General features: G+C 36.9%; 1 protein-coding gene across 1 annotated transcript; it reads right to left on the bottom strand.

Moving 5' to 3' along the window:
* Positions 1–299: 299 nt before the first annotated feature.
* Positions 300–20,436, bottom strand: LOC121378838 (coiled-coil domain-containing protein 40-like). The gene is made up of 17 exons (XM_041507176.1): positions 20,344–20,436; positions 18,843–19,101; positions 17,756–17,955; positions 17,061–17,144; positions 16,241–16,460; positions 15,461–15,618; positions 14,364–14,504; positions 11,763–11,866; positions 10,341–10,584; positions 8,502–8,684; positions 7,580–7,825; positions 6,713–6,926; positions 6,064–6,325; positions 4,993–5,181; positions 4,105–4,225; positions 3,203–3,361; positions 300–2,408 (listed from the first exon to the last, which is right to left on the bottom strand). Exons 2-17 carry the CDS (start codon positions 19,081–19,083, stop codon positions 2,157–2,159), a joined length of 3,018 nt encoding a protein of 1,005 aa, XP_041363110.1. The 5' UTR covers positions 19,084–19,101; positions 20,344–20,436; the 3' UTR covers positions 300–2,156.
* Positions 20,437–21,503: the final 1,067 nt, after the last annotated feature.

Here is a 21,503-nt window from a genome sequence, read left to right as displayed (position 1 = left end):
GTCTAAATATACACCTGCCAATCAAGAACCACAGGTACAGGCCATGGAAAGAAAAGACCAATTAAGCAAGAAAACACTCCTACTATTATTTCAGTACGTGGGTTCATTTATATACAAAATATAATACAGTTGTGTTAACACTTTGACAATGGTGGTTTATTTTGTATTGAAATTTGGTCATGAAAAGCTGTTATTTTCGATCAATCACTGCATATTTAATAGCTGTATAAGACGCTTTAATACTCTCTTTTATGTTAATTTGATAGTTTTCTATATAAATAAACAAAACAAACAACATATTACTTATGTCATTTATTTTTCAGTGCTAACACAATTGAACCATTTCACTGTCATTAAAGACCATTTTATAGCTTGTAAAACCATCTTAGTGTTTTGACAGACAATACATAAAGCTCAGTATTTATATGTTGAAAGGCATAGATAATGCAATGAATATTTTATCACAGAAATGTCATAATGTGCTTCAAACACATTTTATTCCAAGTTGAACAATATCCTATTTCAATTACAATTGTTACCAATACATCATTTGTCCAAATCTTCAGTGTATATATACATATATATGACATTTGTATAAGAAAATATTCCATGGAATTATTTATGCCTCTCAGTATATACTTTATACCTGCTACAATGATAACACAACACAAAACGGTGATCAACCAATATATGCAGACAAAGTCACGGATGTAGAATGGCTTTTGAGTGTGCAGCGTTTATAATACTATTACTACTTCATAAATTGTATATATATTATTATTTACATAAAGACACAGAGCAATACAGATGTATTTTGATATTTGTTAACTAACCAGAAAAACATTCTGGAAATTTTAAAATCGGTAATCGGGTACTGAAATTAGCCCTAGGGTTAGGGTTGTAGCCAACAATGGTCCAAAGTGGCTGCCCCCATTCAGAAATTCAGAATTTATGCAAAGCATCAGTCGAACCCATATCGTAAGTTATGTACAGAGAATATGAAAAGTTTTGGACAAAGAGCAGATAATCTGAAAACGATGTACAGATAATTAAAAATCTGGAATTCCAGATAAATCTGGAAAACCTTTGTTTCTGACAAACTTATAACAAGAAATTATATCAAGATATTTGCAATGTTTCCTGTCAGTTATTGAGAAATAACACAGGAAAATTATAATAAAGGACCGTTGCAACAATATTTTGTTTACAGTCTACCAGAACTTGTACTGAGTAAAATAATCTTAAATGTAATATTCTGGGTTTCAGAGTTGTAAGTATTATTGAAGCCTATTTCCAAATGGTCAAACAAATTGTCCAAAGGTGTAAATAACAAACATAATACCAACATCAAAGAATAAAATTAACAGTTATGGTTGTGAATGTTGTACATAACATTATTTTATTTAAAATATTTACTAAAAACTTGTAAAGAAGAGTTAGCTACTTAATAAGTGAAGAGAATGCCAAAACAAACGTTGACAGTAAGTCAAAGATTTTCTGAACTTCTCAAAAAGAAATATTACATGAATTAAATGTCAATGCAGTTAAATGTACAAGCAGTAAATAGCTTAATAGTAAACTGTCAGTAAGGTTCTTAGTCCAGGAGCATTGTATGGAACAAGTCTAAAGCAATAATCATTTAAAAATAAACGGTTAAATGGACAAAAGTTCCTGATGAACAACATAAAACAGTATTTTCACAGTTCTTATCAGCTAACATTAAAGGACATAAATAAATCAACCCCAAACATTACTTTTATATAATAAGAGTTTCTGAAAATGTTAGGGACTTGAATACAACTTCAGCAATTGAAAATACAAATGCTTGCAAAACAGACACCAAATATTGGAAAATATCATTAAAATAACTAAACCAGGTGCATCACCAGGGGGATTCAGAGATTACAGATTGATTTCCTTTTGGCAATTTCTTATTTGCAGTTTTTTTTCCTCTTAATATTAGTCATAAGTTCCTTATATAACCGAACCCCTTTTAAACAATCATAGTGATGTCCATGCAAATAATAGTAAAAAACAAAATCTAATTTATTATTAATTTAACACTTATAAAACAATCATTTATTATTAATTTAACATAATATAACATAGTAAGCTATCACAGTGTCCTTTCATCAACAGATAACTTTGATCGACAGTTATGTCTGATCGTCGGCAGTCACAGAGTGCGAGGCCAGTGCCATGGTCACTCTCCGAAGGGCTGGCTGTGCGTGCGGGAACTCCTGGTTGAGCCGGTCAACGATGGTGCTCAGCGTCTGCATGCGGTCAATCTGTTTTGAATACTCGGTGTCCAGTGATGTGTCGGTTTTGCACAACATTGTATATTTTCCATCCTTCACCTGTATGTAATACTTCATCTTCTGTTGGCGGGAGAGCAGATCGGACAGGTTCTGAAATATTCAAAATATACTCTTGAGGTAAGTGGGACTAAAATAAATGTCAAATAATTGTCAGTGGACAGCATGTAAGTATAACAATAATAATAATAATGGGAGACGACTTAGAACATTTTTCAAATCTTTGTTACTGACATCTGCATGAGCGCCAAGTTTTAAGATATCCATTAAAAATTGCAAGAATGGTTGAAATCCGAAATTGGACATATTAAAATTGTTACGGTAATTTGACAATGAAGTCTGACAATACTTTGGAGAAAACTTGGAGTGTTTTCTCTTTTATAAATACATTACCTGTCCTCACAAGTGCACCCCCTTTTGAGGACAGGTAATGTGAAAAGAAATTAAAATGTCTGGGAGCCATATGCACAATGTTTCATTTAAACATTTTAAGCAAACAAGCTTCTACTTAGTTTAGCATCTGTTTAGTTTCTAAGAAGATACAGGGTAAAAAAGAAGAGAAATTCACAAAACTAAAGGTCAAGAAAACTGAAGAAGAATAACGGAAGGGGGAGGGGGAGAGAAGAAGAAACAATATCATGATTGAAATTGCTTAAATACCTATATAAGAATTAATTTAAAGTTTGTTTTGTTTAACGACACCACTAAAGCACATTGATTTATTAATCATCGGCTATTGTATGGATTAATTTAAAAGCAAATAAGTTTAATAAGAAAAAGGGAAGAAAAAAAAGAAGAAGAACCTGATCATGTTTTAACGAGCTTTTTATGAGTGAGTGACGCAAGATCAAATTCTATTTGTTAATATTGGTGTAAAGTGAGCGAACCTTCTGTTTGAGCTCGACGAGTCGGTTTATGTCTCCGTCGAGCGTGTCTGCTGAACCCTGCAGGTGCTGACAGTTGATCTGCTTCTGCTCCAGACTCTCGCTCAGCTCCCCCTGGTGGTCACGCAACTCCTTGATCTCCTGGTCACAGCTGTTGGCGTCCTGCAAGGTAGTCAAATTATTCAGTGAATATCTAAAGCATTCAGAGATGAAGACAGCATTGAGGACTGAATATTTCACACAATCTGTCATCCCATTTGAATGTCAGTTTTGTATAACTTTAAATTCAGGTGAACTACCAATCAGTTACACCAATCAGTTAAGTGGTGAACTGTCACATTCTAAAATTAAGCTACAAACTTCAGGATCACCAGAACTTTATTCGCAATGCAGATATAATTTGTATAACCAAGGACAGGAACAGTTTTCAGTAGTGCTAAAATCTGGTATGCTGACTCATGGAATCGTTTGCATGCACGTTTTTAGAGACAAGATATTTGACATGATCTGAAGAGTGATTAGTAACAATTTTACAGGTTTCCGTTAGACCACATTCTTTTAATGTTTGGTGCAAAAACCAATCTAGCAAGAAACCCTGAGTGCTCAGCTTACGAAATATGCCTCAGTCTCAGGGCTAGCTCTGGCACTCTCCAAATTCGCCAATTGGGAATTTTAGTAACAATTAGCGAATTATATTTAAATCTGGCGAAATAATTGTATGTAATAATTGATATTTTGTTAGATAATAACGATTTGTGCAATTTTGGAAGATTTAACAGATCATTTGGCAACAGTTTCTACTCACCCAGAGCTAGCCCCGAGTCTCATACTATAAATATTGCTTGATGAACCTGTATTATTTTTATATCCCTCTGTTTACCAACATATCAAGGATTGTGACGTACATTAATGGTTTGCTTGATCTTTTTCCTCAGTTCGGCCATCTGTCTTTCAAACGTGCCTTTTGTGAGAACCTTAACCTTCATCTTCGACTGGGCTTCACCTCGGGTCACTATCGAATCTCGTCTGAATAATAGGACATAAATATTAATTTTAAAAAAAAGACAACTTAAGAAAAAAAGAGAAAGAAGGAAGCAGTGGACGAGAAATGGAATACATATGGCACAGTGGTAGATTCTAGCCAATGACCAATGGTTGTTGGGATGTTTAGACCAATCGATTTGAAAAACAGATAAATGCAATAATGGTATGAGGTCAGGTTACAGTGTTAAGATAAAAAACATTTCACCAAACACATATATGTGACAGCAGAAATAAAATTTAATGGTAGATAGTGGGACACCGATATTCTTATTTTTCTGCAGTTATATGCAGTCAAATGGATGGATATATGGAATGGCAGGACTCAAACTTAAGAATTTGTTTCCTATAACAATTTTGAATTATCTTTGCCACAGGCAAAATGCTCACCAACACCAATTTTGAACCTGCCTACAGCAATTGTAATCCTTTAACGTTTGCAACAAAACTAAGAACCAAAAATTATCTCTTCAACTAATGGCAATAATTATTATCCAATAGCAAAAAACTGCCATTAGTAAAGTCCATGACATACAGCAATTCATATTGTAATTATGGCAGTGCTGTCATTAAATTTGAGCTCTGGCATGAACAGACAAGCCCAACAAATTGTGATGCACCATTCTGTAATAGAAGCAATAAAATGCATGCAGGGTAATTTGCTCAATGTTTTAGGTGGTGTGAAGGATGGTGATCTAAAGAAAAAACACCATTATCCAGATAGTGATAAGAGGGGCAGGTAACTCACTCACCGCGACACGGCCTTCTCCATCTCTTGTATCATCTTCTCCTGCTGTTTCATCAGCTGGGTGTAGCGCACCTGCATGCGGTGGATCTCTGACTTCATGGCCCGCACCTCGCCCTGCCCCACCTCCGAATCAACGGCCGCACGAGTCTCGCGGGCTAGCTGGGTCTTCTTCTCCCACAACATGATCTGTCGTCTGGGGGAGGGGATGAAAATAACAGATGTCTTTTAATCAAAATTATAATGCACCTGGTGAGAGGTCAGGCCAACATGGGTCATCTTCTCCCACAACATGATCTGCCATCTGTGGGGGGATGAAAATAATAGATGTCTTTTAATCAAAATTATAATGCACCTGGTGAGAGGTCAGGGCAACATGGGTCGTCTTCTTCCACAACATGATCTGCCGTCTGTGGGGAGATGAAAATAATAGATGTCTTTTCATAAAAATTATAATGCACCTGGTCAGAGGTCAGGCCAACATGGGTCATCTTCTCCCACAACATGATCTGCCGTCTGTGGGGGGGGGGATGAAAATAATAGATGTGTTTGAATCAAAATTATAATGCACTCAGGCCAACATGGGTCTTCTCCTAAAACATGATCTGCCGTCTGGGGGCGGGGATGAAAATAATAGATGTGTTTTAATCAAAATATTGTATATAAATAAAGGTTTTTAGACATCATATAGTCAGCTTTAAAATGTGCCAAGGTTTCTTTAGGTAGTACTAAACCAAATAATGTCCGGCTGGGCCAAAGTTTGAGGTGCACCAAACTTTTGATAGAGAAGTTAACACCACAAGTCCTGTGATTGGTGATAAATGTGTGTTGGTTGTAAAAAAAAAATTAGTTTCATCTGGGCAAAAAATGTATACAATTTTATTTCATCTAATACCACTGTGTCAAGTAGTCTTATGCTTGAAACATGTATGGGTCAGCTGTACAAAAAAGTACTAAAATTTTGTGCGAAAGGGGGTGATGTAAAAACATCTGGTTATACTGAAAATGAGCCATCAATTAATCATTATATCTCCCACCCATACCAAATGAAAACCACGCCAAGATTGTATCTACTCACTCTGCCTCCACCAGACTGTTTAGGAGTCTCTCCTTCTCCTCCTTGACGCCGTCGAGTCGCGCCTGCGTGTCGATAGACTCGTACTCGGCCTCCTTGAGTCCCGCGATGAAGTCGTTCTCCATGAGAATGTTGTTCTGCTCCAGCGACATCTCGTAGCCCTTCTCGCGGTGCAGCAGTGTGTTCAGCTTCACCATGTCAGTCTGCATGTTGCTGATGTGTTTCTCTATGCGATACGTCTCCTGGCCCTGCTGGTCAATGTTATCTGAGGGGGTAAAAAACAATATGTTGTTTAATAGATCTTCCAGCCCTAATGGTCAATATAATTTTTAAAACAAAACAACATGCAAGTCTGCATGTTGCTGATGTGTTTCTCTATGTGATAGATCTCCTGGCTCTGTTGGTTATTATTAGCTGGGGGAAAAAAAATATATATATTGAACTGTATGTTGCCAATATGTTTCTCAATATGATAAGATATCATGGCCCTGTTGGTCAATGGGGAGGAATTTAACTAAAGAAAATATTAAACTTCGAAACTCCAACATGTATGGAAGAGATCTTATTAAAGTTTTGAGTCGAGACATTAAAGTTTTATATTTTTTTAAACACAGGACAAGACATTTATTTTGTAAACTTATTGTATACTGACTCTCCGTTCTGATTTTCTTCTGCGCGAGAATGGTGAGCTGCTTCTTGAGTTTCTCGACGTCCTGCGATTGGTCATCTTTGTCTCTCACCAGACGGACAAGCTCCGACTGCTGTCGTAGCCACATCTGCTGCAGTTCTGCCGTCTCCTGGATGCGCACGTCTATCGACTTCTGCAGGGAGTTGATGGTGATCTCAAGGGGTCCCAGTTCAATACCCTGAAGGAAAAGAAGACAAAGTTAACTTTTTCATGTCTGAGCTGGAATGACGTCCTGAAGTAAGCCTTTCCGTGACATTCCACAATTCATTATCTGTTACTGAATGTCAGTTAACATTGTACAAATGTGTTCATTAATAGGTAGCAGGCAGCAATTTTTGGTGGCTACTGCCACTGTTACCACTACCATTGCCTGTTCATTATGGTTACAATTGATCACCTGTGTTCAGTAGATATAGCTGCCTACTTTTTCTCAAATAGCCTCCTACTTTCAATAATAATGAACATCCTGTTGAAAATATTGATATATCACATTCAGAGGTAATGTATGTTTGTACGTAAAAGAGGCAATTAATATACAAATCAAGATGAAATCGGGGGGGGGGATAACAGGCTTATGAAAATTGCAAGAATTATTGTTTCATTCATGCATCACTCATGGAAATCTAATTTTGTGTAACCTATTTTTTCATTTACACATTCAATTAAGGACATCACTTACACGGACATAATGGATTAAACAAAAATGGAAATCAGCTAGTTGAATTAATTCTACTTAACCGATAAATGGATATGCAAATTTTTTTTTTCAAAGACTTGGGTTAACTTAAGAAATTAAGTAATGTGGACATCAAACAAAAGAAGAAATCTTACACCAGCCGCATGGATCATCTGTTCTAATTTTTTGTTGTATTGGTCAATGACATTCTGCTTGCGTTCAATGATGACGTTACGTTTGAGGATCTCCTGCTCACTGCGATTAACAATGTCGTTCTTCGTGGCGATTTCGTTATCCAGATCTCTTGCGATCTTCTTCAGACGCTCTATTCTTGCCTTCACGTTCGACCCTTCCAAAGCATCACATGCTATTTTGTTCTCAACCTCGGCCATTTGAGTTTCCTAAAACAGAAATAATTTTCGATGGTTATTACTTCGATAAATTTATTCATAAGTTTCTCATGACTCTTCTTTCTTTCTTTTTTGGTTAATGTGTACAGAAGTAGACATTTATTAAATATTAACTTCTGTTGAGAAATAACCAGTCTATTTATGAAAAATACTGTTTGAAACTCTTTGTAATCTTATAGTAAAATTATTTCACGTTTTTTTTAATAAACTATACTGTTGAGAAATTTTTGCAATCATTACAATAGTTGAATTATTTCACATGAAAAAAGGACCCCATGGTTCTGAGAATGGTTTAAAGGTGCAGACCCTAGTTTCAACCTATGAAAACAGACAATCAGTAATACATCTGGATAAAGTTACAGTAAGTAGTTAGCTGCGACGTTGGAACGGGAGAAATACCCTCTACAGCTTGTCTCCATAACTGTTATTTCTTACAAGTAAGTGCATTTTTAGAATTATAATTTTTTTATTTCATGCTATTACAAATATCAGAATGACCGGAAGAACTTTAGATCTACGGCCCTAATAGCATAACATGTAAATAATGTCTCATTTCATCAAAATACGACTCTAATAGTAATACAAAATACATCGTAGAGTTTACAATTTGGGTCTGTCACTTTAAGTTAACAATCGGTTTGTCTAACACGTTTAAGATAAACCTTACCAGATTGCGTGTGTGCGCCCGAAGCTTGGACGTGAGTTTCTTGGTGTACTGTGAGGCTTTCTCCAGAGTCAGTTGACCGCGTATGCACTCCATGATCTCATCCTCCAGCTTCATTTTCTCCTGGCTCTCACGCTCTATTTGCTTCCGCAGGTTTTCCACTTCACCCAAGCGCATTGTTTTGTCCTAAAATATGAAGAAGAAAAAAAGAAGTCTAGTTCAGTTCTTACTAGATTATATTTCAATGTTTTTCAGCAAATTAACAAGAATATAACAGTCTAATAGTCGTGATGGCCAAACATTTGTGGTTCATAAGCAATACATACGTTAAAATTTGTAAAATTTATGCATCCAAAACTGAGGAGTTGAAATAAAAACAAGAATGAAAACAAGAACTCACTAAAACATTAAGTAGCATCAAGTACTTTGGTTTAGAATATTCCAAAGTCTTGTTTCTATAGTTGATCAAAACCCTATGATCAGACACATCCATTAACCTTCTGGATACTGCAGGTGAGATATCTCGCCCAACATCACACAAGCCAACACACTGTCTATCACATGCAGTGTATTCACTCATTCCTACTTCCTGCTGTTTCACACGCAACTGACCGGAAGTAATGAAACAAGAGGAGACAGCTTTGATCGAGACAAAAAATGGACACATTACTTTTTTGTTTTTCAGTGAGAAACACCTGGGAACTTTGAATTGAAAATGCAGTTTTTCGACAATTATTTTTATCTGACAATAATGGTGGAATGTCGCAGTCATTTTGACGAATTCATAGGTGATTATAACTGCTAATTTGATAATAAATTAAACTTTTACTAACAATGAAAATCATAAAATATTGGGATATGAATTATAGTTAACTTTTTTAAAAACATTATGGCCAGTAAACCACACTGATTTAGAATGATGGCCTTAAATACCGGACATCTGGCTGCAAATGCATGCAAGTAAACGTGAACATATTATATTTGCAAGTGATCAATTGCCACTATCCTAAAACTTTCTAGAGGAGTGTTGAGAGGAGCAGGAGTGATCACTCCCCTATTTTGGTGAATCCTGCAATTAGAGACCACCTTCCAGCCTTCCCCACAAAATTTGCATTCTGCCTTCAGCTCTCACTGCACTCCCATGAAGACCAATATTAAATACTAATGTTAGAATCTTAAACACAAATGTTCTTCAAATGTCAATTCATTATGTTTGGAAAAAGTTATAATCATGTTTTATTTTATTGCTTGTAATATAATCATATTGTAAAATGTTGGGAGAGGTCTAAATATAGGCTAATGCCTGTTGGCCAATCCCCAGACCACTACTGTCTTTGAACGGCAATGGATATTGTTTAAACAAAGTTTCCTCACCGCCGTAGCCCGACTGAGAGCCTGTTATTGTTTAAACAAAGAGCTTCCTCACTGCCGTGGCCCGACTGAGAGCCTGTTATTGTTTAAACAAAGCGTTTCCTCACTGCCGTGGCCCGACTGAGAGCCTGTTATTGTTTAAACAAAGCGTTTTCTCACTGCCGTGACCCGACTGAGAGCCTGTTATTGTTTAAACAAAGAGTTTCCTCACCCCCGTGGCCCGACTGAGAGCCTGTTATTGTTTAAACAAAGAGTTTCCTCACCGCCATGGCCCGACTGAGAGCCTGTTATTGTTTAAACAAAACGTTTCCTCACCGCCGTGGCCCGACTGAGAGCCTGTTATTGTTTAAACAAAGAGTTTCCTCACCGCCGTGGCCCGACTGAGAGCCTGTTATTGTTTAAACAAAGAGTTTCCTCACCGCCGTGGCCCGACTGAGAGCCTGTTATTGTTTAAATAAAGAGTTTCCTCACCGCCGTGGCCCGACTGAGAGCCTGTTCGGTCTCGTACATCATCCTCGAGAACGTGGTGTACTCGGACTTGAGAGCGTCGTGCTTGGCCTGGCACTGGGTCAGCTGTTTCTTGACGGTCTCGATGTCACGCTCCGTCTTGGACAGGATGAGGCAGAGCCGCTCGTTCTGCTCCTGTTCCTTGTTGATGGACTTCTTGTAACCCTCAATCTCCGTCTGCAGGGATAGGATCAGTCTCTGCTGCTCACTAGAAAGTGACAAAAATGTAACAAGCGATAAGAATGTGAATAAAAGAAAGAAGGCAGAAATATGGAGATAACTTGGGAGTGTTTTCTCTTTTATAGATACATTACCTGCCCTTAACAAATGCACTTGCCCCCCCCCATGCAAGTGGTCCTATCCAAACATCCCAACAGCCAATAGGATGGTCTAAAATTCTTCTACTGTATTCTCCCTGTAGTTCCGGTCATATGACATTGGGATGTTCGGACTAGACCACTTGCGTGGCGGGGGAGGTGCACTTGTTAAGGACAGGTAATGTTGAAAAGAAATGTTATTTTTATTTTACGGTTATTTGGCATCAGACATATGGTAAAAGACCACCTAGATGCCAGGTAGTGAGAAAATCTGCTGCTGTTAATCCATGGGCTACTTATTTCGATCACGCATCAGGTGATACATTATACAATTTGATACAGTAATAGTATATTGACCTGGGACATGAATAAAGACATATAGATGGACATGGACACTGATTTGAAAATGGAGATGGCACATAAACATGAACATCTACGTGATTTTTTATTTTATTTTATTTAATGATGCTCTCAACACATTTTATTTACAGTTATATGGCGTCAGACATATGGTTAAGGACCACACAGATATTGAGAGAGGAAACCCACTGTTGCCATTTCATGGGCTACTTTTTTCGATTAGCAGCAAGGGATCTTTTATATGCAACATCCCACAGACAGTATAGTACATACTACAGCCTTTGTTAAACCAAATGTGGAGCACTGGCTGGAACGAGAAAAAGCCCCTATGGGTCTACCGACGGGAATTGATCATAGATCGATCGCGTATCAGGCGAGTGCTGTACCACTGAGCTACGTCCCCACCCTCTTCGACATGAATAGATACATGGACATATATGAACATGAACATGGAGGTGATATATTATGGAATTGGTTACAGTTTGCGCTAAGATTGTGTAGAGTTACCTATCACTATTCTAGTAACCTCAGAAACTGTTGAATGTACAATTATACATGTACAATTATGTACATTTGACCAAAGATGACATGTAGGTGACCTATCAAACTCATAAAATCTCCTGTAAGGCAGAGTTAAATGATTCCCCAGATGTATCAGCAGGTAAGAGTTACGTCTGACCCCCGATGACCTGTTGACGAGATGACCCACCTGAGAGCCTCCTGCATGGCCGAGTGAGCCTCGTCTCGCCTCCGCATCCCGATCAGACTGCTGCTCCATTGCTGAAACAGCTGCTTCTTCTCCAGGCCAATCGCCTACAATAAAACAAACAAAAATCTTGTTACGGGTCTACAACAAAACCAAGAAAATCTTGTTACAGACCTAAACCAAACCAAGAAAATCTTGTTACGGGTCTACAACAAAACCAAGAAAATCTTGTTACAGACCTAAACCAAACCAAGAAAATCTTGTTACGGGTCTACAACAAAACCAAGAAAATCTTGTTACGGGTCTACAACAAAACCAAGAAAATCTTGTTACGGGCCTACAACAAAACCAAGAAAATCTTGTTATGGACCTAAACCAAACCAAGAAAATCTTGTTACGGGTCTACAACAAAACCAAGAAAATCTTGTTACAGACCTAAACCAAACCAAGAAAATCTTGTTACGGGTCTACAACAAAACCAAGAAAATCTTGTTACGGGCTTACAACAAAACCAAGAAAATCTTGTTACGGGTCTACAACAAAACCAAGAAAATCTTGTTACGGGCCTAAAACAAAACAAACAAAATCTTGTTACAAACATACAACAAAATCTTGTTGCAGGTCTACAATGAAACCATTAAAGTGTTGTTCTGGAACTACAATAAAACAAACAAAATCTTGTTACAAACATACAACAAAATCTTGTTGCAGGTCTACAATAAAACCATTAAAGTGTTGTTCTGGAACTACAATAAAACAAACAAAATCTTGTTACAAACATACAACAAAATCTTGTTGCAGGTCTACAATAAAACCATTAAAGTGTTGTTCTGGAACTACAACAAAACAAACAAACAAGATTATACAACAAAATCTTGTTGCAGGTCTACAATAAAACCATTAAAGTGTTGTTCTGGAACTACAACAAAAAAAACAAAATCTTGTTACAAACATACAACAAAATCTTGTTTCAGGTCTACAATAAAACCATTAAAATGTTGTTCCGAAACTACAACAAAACCAACAAAATCTTGTCACGGGCACTAAGATCGCTTCGTAAAATGGGGCTGAGGTCTACAACAAAACCATTATAATGTTGTTATGGGACTTTAACAAAATCAACAAAATGTTGTTATGGACCTACAATAAAACCATTAAAATGTTTTTACGGGCTTACAACAAAACCAAACAAGATGTTGTTACGACCTGGTAATGTAGTTATTAATAACCTTGATTTTGTCTCAACTTCAAAGTTCATGTGAAAGAATATGAAGAGCAATAACATTGCTCTCAAATATTCTGAACAACAAAAGAAATGTAAACAATATAGTTTTCTTTAATTTATTTTAAATTAATTCAATTTAATTTCATTAGTTTTGTATCTATTAAATTATAAATGTCTAGTTAAAGAATTAATTGTACCCCCCCCCCCCCAATTTTGTTTAAATATTTGTTTCTATTGTTGATCAGGGTACATTAGACCACAAACCATTTATTACTAATATACCATTGCATCAATTTATTCATGGAAAAGTTAAAAAGTTAAAAAAACCCACCCCTAGAGCACATTGATTTACCGTATTTTCCCATGTATTATGCGCACCGGTGTATAATGCGCACCCCCCACTTTGAACGTTTATTCCAAGAAAAAAAACATGAACCACAATATAATGCGCACCGTTTTTTAAAACCACAAAATCGACAGTGAATGCAAGATGTACCGCTTTCCCCTGTCACGAAAATTAACGAAAAGCGAAAGAAGCGGTATATTCAAGAAACCAAGAAACAAAACTTAAGTTAGGTATTTGAGTACATAGACCTACATGTCACATTAAACAAAGGCTAGTACTTGCGTACTTACATGTCACAGACTCACACGTGCATAAATCAAAACAAAGTTATATACCCCATACACTGTAAATGACTAATAAATATATGAAAACAAAAATATAGCATATTACATTTCGTTCTCGTGACTAACGTGAATGCGCGAGATTTCTAAATTTATAATAGTGTGGTATATTTCTGGTTTGCCGGAAATGGCCGAATTAAATCTCATGGAAATTAAAACAAATTACGGTCCAGTTTTGTCATTTTTGTGCACTTTTTGGCAAGGTATGGATACTTTTGTAGATTTATTTTGCATTTATTACAACCATCACAAGTGAAAAGCTATTTTTAAGAGGGTTTTGGCGTTTTGTTGTAATGAACACTGTCAATAACCTGTAAAGTACAGTAAACTACCGATCGGCGATTTTTCATGGGTGATCGCTGGACATTTTTAAAAAATATTTTTTCTGTTGCTATGTATAGTGCGCACCCCCATTTTTTAACCTGTATTTTCTGGAAAAAAAAGTGCGCATAATACACAGGAAAATACAGTATTAATCATCGGTTATTGGATGTCAAACATTTGCTAATTCTGACATATGGTATTAGAGAGGAAACCCACTACATTTTTCCATTAGTAGTAAGGGATCTTTTATATGCACCATCACATAGACAGGATAGCATATACTATGACCTTTGATATGCTAGCCATGGTGCACTGGCTGGAATGAGATTATTCATGGACAGACATTTGAAATATTCCTAAAAACTGACCTCTATTTCCATGTTGGCTTCCATGAGTGCATCCCGGGCAACTTTTGTTTCCTCTGCCTGAGCTGTAATCTGAGCTTCAAACATTGCGATTTCCTCCTTTAATCGGTCCACCCGCTCCACTAAACGATCAACATAGAGATCCTGCAAAAATGGAAGAAATATTTAATGAAACAAACTCCACAAACATTTGCTATAAAACAATCTATATATTGGGTACTGAATAAAAGTGTTGATTTTTTGCTATCAATGCATCTTTTAAACAGCCTTGGACCATTTTAATGGTCAACAGATATGACTAAAACAATTTACTATAATAAAATAAAATTTTGTACAGACATAATTTATTAATTCTTTCCCTCCCATTCTCAAATATAGTCGAGAAGTGACCAGTCTTTATAGACATAGCTGTCAATATTCACAAGAGTTATCTATCTTGATTCTGTCAATACTAGAACATTGTAGAACAACAAATGAACACATTCAGTGTATTTTTTCTACTGGTGTTATATCGAAAAGAATACAAAAAAACGGTCTCAATTTGTGTAAATATTATTGATAAGAACCATGCACATGGTTTCGATTTTCTTGAAATTTTGAAAATATTTCTTTTAAAACATGTTGGATAATATTATTTAATGAAAGATGAAGATTTGTAAACAATATATTCACCAAAATAACTAATGATATGGACTTCGACTAAATTTAAAAAAAATCTTTATGTGCCAATGTAGTTTCCCGCAAAATCTGGTTGAAATTGTGAAAGTAGTTTTGGAAAAGAAATCGAAAATGTGATAGGTTTACAAACAACATAGATGACGAACATGGATGGCAATAGGTCACTTCAGCCTTCTGCTCATTTTATTTCAAGTTATTTCCATGCTTATATCCAATTAAGGTTCAACCACGCTGTCCTGGGCACACCTTAGCTATCTGGGCTGTCTGTCCAGGACAGTGGGTTAATGGTTAATTGTCAGTGAGTTGTTAAAACTCGCTCTGGGTGGGAGTTGGAACCGGGCTAAGAACCCAGTACCTACCAGCCTGATGTGCGAAGGATGACTTAGTGCAAGTTCGTCTACATGGATAGTCTAACCACGAACCTGCATCTGTTTCTCGACCTCAGCCTTGGTGACCTCAGACTCGACTTTCTCGGCGGCGCGCCTCATGACGGCGATGTCCCCGCGCACGTCCTCCTTGGCATTGTCCATGTAGTAGATCCTCAGAGACAGGTTCTCCACCTCCGCCTGCAGCTCCACACCTGTTACACACAGTGAAAACAACAGTCAATTTCACCGTGTCTAGTAATACATCTTTCTCACTTCCCTTTCTTATAAACCATTTATTAAGTTTCTTAAATTGCTTTGGATTTGAATTACAAAGGAAAGTAAGAGCTATTTAAAAGCACATCAATAATATTTATAAACTATGGCCATTTTGTGTCAAAAAATAAACTTGGTCAATGATCTTGGCTGAGATACTCAAAGGTCTAGGCTTGCGCATTCTTCACACTAGCCATTACAGCCCTCAAATTTTGTGGTAATAATTAGCAATTCCACCACAAAAAACTATTGCATAATTGATTTTCAACAGCATTTTGACTTTATTATCTGTAATAAATTGCTATGGCAACACGATCTGAATTTCAAGGGCTGCCATTACGCTACAAGAAAGGAATGCTTGTTTAACACCTCAGCAAATTTTAAACATATGGTTATATGGCGTCTAATATACAGTTAGTCCGACACTTGGTCAAAATAGATATCGTAAAACTGCTGTAGACTATGACGTGCTAAGGTAGCTACAAAAATATGGGCCCTGCTGTATGTGTATATATATATACACATACATACACAATAATAATAATCTTTAGGTCTACTAGCCTTTCTTCTTCTCCTTGTTGGCAGTCAGCTGTGTGTCCTTGTAGAGGTGGCGCACGTCGGTCAGCTCCTGCTCCTCCTGAAGGCGTGACTGGTGCACATTGGCGTAGCTGTCGTGGTTCTGTTCCAGCATCATCTGGTAGCGCGCCAGCTCCTGCTGCACCCCGTACAACTCAACACCGAGGTTCTCACGCTCACGCTTTCTCGTCTTCAGAGACTCATCCTGAACAAACACAATGAGGAGATGTTTGGATGACTGAGGCACTGATGGATGGATGGGTGGATGGATGAACCATTTCAAGGATGGATGGATAAAATGATGGCCTACTTGATGGCTAGATGGATGGACTACTTGATGGCTAGATGGATGGACTACTTGATGGCTAGATGGATGGATAACTTGATGGCTAGATGGATGGACTACTTGATGGTTTGATGGATGGACTTATTGATGGACTACTTAATGGCTGGCTGGTTGGCTGGCTGGCTGACTGACTGGCTGGATGGCTTGCTGGTTGGCTGGATGAATGAATGGACTTATCGATGGACTACTTAATGGGTGGATGGATGGATGGATGGATGGACAGATTGATGAACTGATTGATGTACACATGGATGGATGGATGGTTGGATGGATGTTGAGGTAGACAGATGGATTAACAAAAACATTGGTTCTAGGTGTCTAACAAATGTATTTGAATGAACATTAACATAAACAATGTATTCAAAAGTACATGATCAATGCAAGAATGACAAGTGACTACTTTATTCTTCCTGGTCTGCCTAACAATATAACTGATAATAAAATTATGTAACAACTCACCAGTTCACGCAGTTCCAAACTAATCTTCTCATGCTGCTTGTTAAGGTGACTTTTCAAAGCGGCTTGAAATCTTTTCATCAAAGGCTGAAAAAAGATAGCAAATATTAAAACTATGAAACATAATCAAAAGTTAACATTTTCTAATGGGATTAATATGCAAGTTACAGGACCACATTGCAAGCATATATAGTGTTAACTGGAAATATAAAACACTCTAAACAGTTTCCTTTTAAGTTTAAAATTACTCTTTCTGTCTAGTTGGAAAAGACTAATACTATGCTGGAATTCATGTTTTAAAATTTAAAGTTTGTTTTGTTTAACATCACCACTAGAGCACATTGATTTATTAATCATTGGCTATTTGGTCATTTTGACACAAAGTCTTTGAGGGAAACTCGCTAAATTTTTTCCATTAACAGTTTGGATTGTTTATATGCATTCTCTAACACAGGACATCACATGCCACATCTTTTGACATACCACTATGGTACAGGCAGAGGTTGGGATGGGGAGAAACCCAATCAGAGAATGAGTCCACCGAAGTGACTCAATCCTACGACACAAGCACCTATGGTGATCACTGTACCGACTGAGAAAGAACACCCCCCGAATTCATGTTTTAATGCCCCCCTCTTCTCACCCCCTATACTCTGGTCTAGGTACAGCTCTGTGAATGCACCACATTAGAAACTTACATGATCTGGATCGAGGACGACCACATCAGTCTCGCTATCGCTGCCTTCGTCCGACTCCACCTCTCCACCATCATCAGGAACGAGTTCTCCCCCGTCGCTCAGATCGCTGTCCTGTAGATCAGTGGGCTCCGTCAGTGGGCGACCCAAGATGTCCGACACCCTGGCATGAGTTGCTTGGAAGTCTTGGTCAACTTCTTCTTCTGACATACATAAAACTTTTAGTTAGCATAACATTTAAGTGCATTTTGCGAAGCCATAAGAGATGCTAGTATTTCACGACTTAAAAAACATGTTTGTGTGATTGTTTTTTCTGTGATTAATTGAACACACAATAAAGGTTAAACCAAAATAATAGTTAGTTAGCATGCACATTACTTAAATTGTTTACTAAATATAAGCTGTCTGTAAGCTGCATAATGTCTGAATTGATAAAACAAAAACCTAATTTCAACTGATCCTACAACATAAGCTTAATTTAATGTCTGATATGATAACATTGCTAAAATATCATTTTGCTAATATGTCACTTATTAGGATTCGCTAAATTTTTAAATCACTAATATTTTAGGATTTACAGTATATCAGTAGACTTTTCCATTAAAGTAGCAGCTCATAAACCCGTGGAACAGTGACTTTAGCTAACAAGAATGAATGAATGAATGAATGAATGAATGAATGAATGGTTAACAACACCCCAGCATGAAACATACATCGGCTATTGGGTGTCAAACTATGGTAAAGGCAAACAAAGCTAACAAGAAATGCATCATTATATTCAAAGCTAAACCACTGATGTACTAAGAATTCTTATTTGGTTATATTTCCAGTTGAGATTAATATTTTTAAACAAACTGATAACTTAGCCTTCATAAAGAAATTAGGATTTTGCTAAATTGACATCAACCACACACAGAATAAACATTACTGACCAAAAAAAGCAGACCAATTAGGGTCATCGTGGATAATGAATGTTGAGGTCTGCTTGACCACATTAAATGCAGATTCAGGGAATAAGGGAAAGTTCTGCTTTGATGTTAAGATTGTTTCGTGGAACAGGGCCCTGAGCTGTATTACTTGCTACCATTACCTGTGGTGGGCACCAGAGCTCCCGATTCTGGCTGACCAGACGTAGGTCTCGATGCCGGCCGACCAGACGTAGGTCTCGATCCCGGCCGACCAGACGTAGGTCTCGATCTCTGCTGACCAGAAGGAGGCCTGGATCGTTGCTGACCTGAAGTAGGCCTGGAGCCTGCACGACCAGATTGTGGCTCTTCAGTGGGCTCCCCAGAAGTAGGTTGTTCAGTTCCCTCATCTGCTCCAGTATCCATGGTTAAACTTTAATTAATCTGTGGACATAAGCATAACATATATATATATATATGTATATATGTGTGTGTGTCTATGTATATGTATATGTTTCCCTGTGCAGTGTTTCTAACTGCGTTCAGGTGCATGCGTTTTCAAAAAGCTATCATACTGTGCATGTATGGTTTGTCATTTTCAATTTTTAAGGTCACTGCATGAAAAGATATATGTTTCTTAACTATGCACAGTTGACAAACACATTGTAAAAGGACAAATTCAGTTTGTCAAGTGTTCTGGTCCGGTCCGTGTTTTACCAACACCCATCGCTAACACTTGATGTCAATACTGATAGGCATTACATTCATACCAGTGAATAGTTTGTAAAATAGCCTTTTTAATGAATTGATTCTTAATTAACACAATTTATACACTCAAAATGTTTTATAAGTAATATGAATTGATCGTGAATACCATTCACTACAGTAGAGGCACAAATATGTAGCATTATAGCTGCATACCAATATAATAATTGAAAACAAATTCTAACAATGGGTCTTAAAAACCATAAAAATTAAATGATTTGGCGGAAAGATTTCCGCCCGCACCCCTCCATTTGGGGTATTGAATTAGCGATATCAAGTGCTAGGGTCTGGATTCGAACTCCAGATCATCGGGACTGTAGCCGAGCACTGTATCCACTCGGCCACAAAGTGGATCAACAAGTGAGACTGCATTTTAATACTTTTAAATCTCACAGCGTGTATTTTGACGGAATGAACCGAGTGTTTACGGAATTAAATGAACCTCTAGTCCCATAATGCCTCATTGTGTCTTCTGTGCTATATTTCTACCAAAAGCACCAATAAAAGCACCGTACTGGAGGAAAATTTACAAAGAATAGTCAAAATGTCTAATTTTTCAAAGGCAAAACGTAGTGATACTGGATTATGAAATATAAATATTATATTACTTTTATAGAACAAAATGTTTTTAAAAGTATTGTATATAACTAACCCTAACCCTAACCTTACACTAATTTTAACAAATATTGTTGGGGGGGGGGGGGGTGCGGGCGGATATTATACCAGTAATCTTCAATCACACATTTTAAAAAAGTATTTCGCACTGAAATATTTACAGGATCAGTTTCTGTGGCACTTTCAGTGCTCTGAAAAGAAAACTTCACATGGTGGGATCATACGCAACGATATTTATATCAATTTTAACATCTAAATTTTTAAATGTTCATTAATTTAACGTGTTTTTTCCAAAATTTCGCTCACCGCTATTCGATTCTTGACCATATAATTGTTTAAAACAGTGCAATTAATAATAAATTGTAGAGTCAGTTTTGTTGCTATGCAGCGAGGAATTGACTGTTTCTTACACTTTGTTTACCTTGGTGTTAAATTGATCTATAACGTATTTTGTTGAGAGCACCAGTTATTCTTAAAGCGCCCTCTATTTGATAAAATGTAATAAGCGAAACTGAACTACAAATTGTACCGGATTTCCCAGCTCGAGCAGGATCATAGAGAATACTACATGAGTAGTCGTCGGACACCATTTATCTTAAAACTAGTCTTTTGAAAACGTATCTAACCAGCAAAAGCGAGCTGGGTGTGTTTTTAAACGAATATTACGATAAATGGTATGTAATAAGAATGATCTGTTACATGTCCTCAAAAATAGGTTTAATATAAATTAAAATGTTTATCCAACTAAAACTTACGACACTTGCACTTACCATAGGCGTGCTGGCTTCAGTTTTTTTGTAGGAGGGCGGGAGCAGGCTGGTTTTTGTCATAATTAAACGAAAATGCCCGAATCTAAATAATAACATTTATTTATACTGCCAAACAACTAGACCTGTGTAGGGTTGTAAACGAATTACTATGCATTTTTATATGGATTACACCTAATTTTGAGGGTAGAATGATTAAATTACATTAACACTTTAATTTTATGCTAGAAATTCACCAATCTAATATAAAGTTCTGCATTTATCTACTCACTACACCCCCACCCTTGTCTCTACCCGTTCACTTTTTCTTCCTCAATGTTCGTCTATGTAAGTATTTTAACATATATATCCGCATGTTGACCAACCCAATATGTTTTTGCTAAATAAATATTGTTTAAACTAAACTGCATGGTTAAAAGGTCTCAAGATAGCAAATTTCCTCCGAATATATTTCAATGCCAATATGTTTTTGTCAAATAAATATTGTTTAAACCAAATTACATGGTAAAAACGTCTCAGGATAGCACATATTTCCCGAATATCTTTATTGTCTTTGCTTGAATTGAAGATTTGCTTTGTACGCTTATGGCACTTACAGTTCACCTACGCGTCACGGAGCAATCAGTTTCAGGTTAACTTAAACGTCATAGATAACCGGGACATCAGCAAAGAGCAACTAGTCTCAAAAATTATTTGTTG

This window comes from Gigantopelta aegis, chromosome 8 (genome assembly GCF_016097555.1).
Source record: "Gigantopelta aegis isolate Gae_Host chromosome 8, Gae_host_genome, whole genome shotgun sequence".
Lineage (NCBI taxonomy): Eukaryota > Metazoa > Mollusca > Gastropoda > Neomphalida > Peltospiridae > Gigantopelta > Gigantopelta aegis.
This window is presented reverse-complemented; position numbering and strand designations above follow the sequence as displayed.

What these genes read in the sequence shown, in the direction of transcription:
- LOC121378838 (XM_041507176.1), bottom strand. Translation starts at nt 19,083, where the DNA reads ATGGATACTGGAGCAGATGAGGGAACTGAACAACCTACTTCTGGGGAG. An exon ending in AGGTCGAGAAACAGATGCAG is followed by an intron (nt 14,505 to 15,460) that starts GTTCGTGGTTAG and finishes CCATTTTTGCAG; the next exon opens with GATCTCTATGTTGATCGTTT. An exon ending in ATGGAGAAGGCCGTGTCGCG is followed by an intron (nt 4,226 to 4,992) that starts GTGAGTGAGTTA and finishes CCTATTATTCAG; the next exon opens with ACGAGATTCGATAGTGACCC.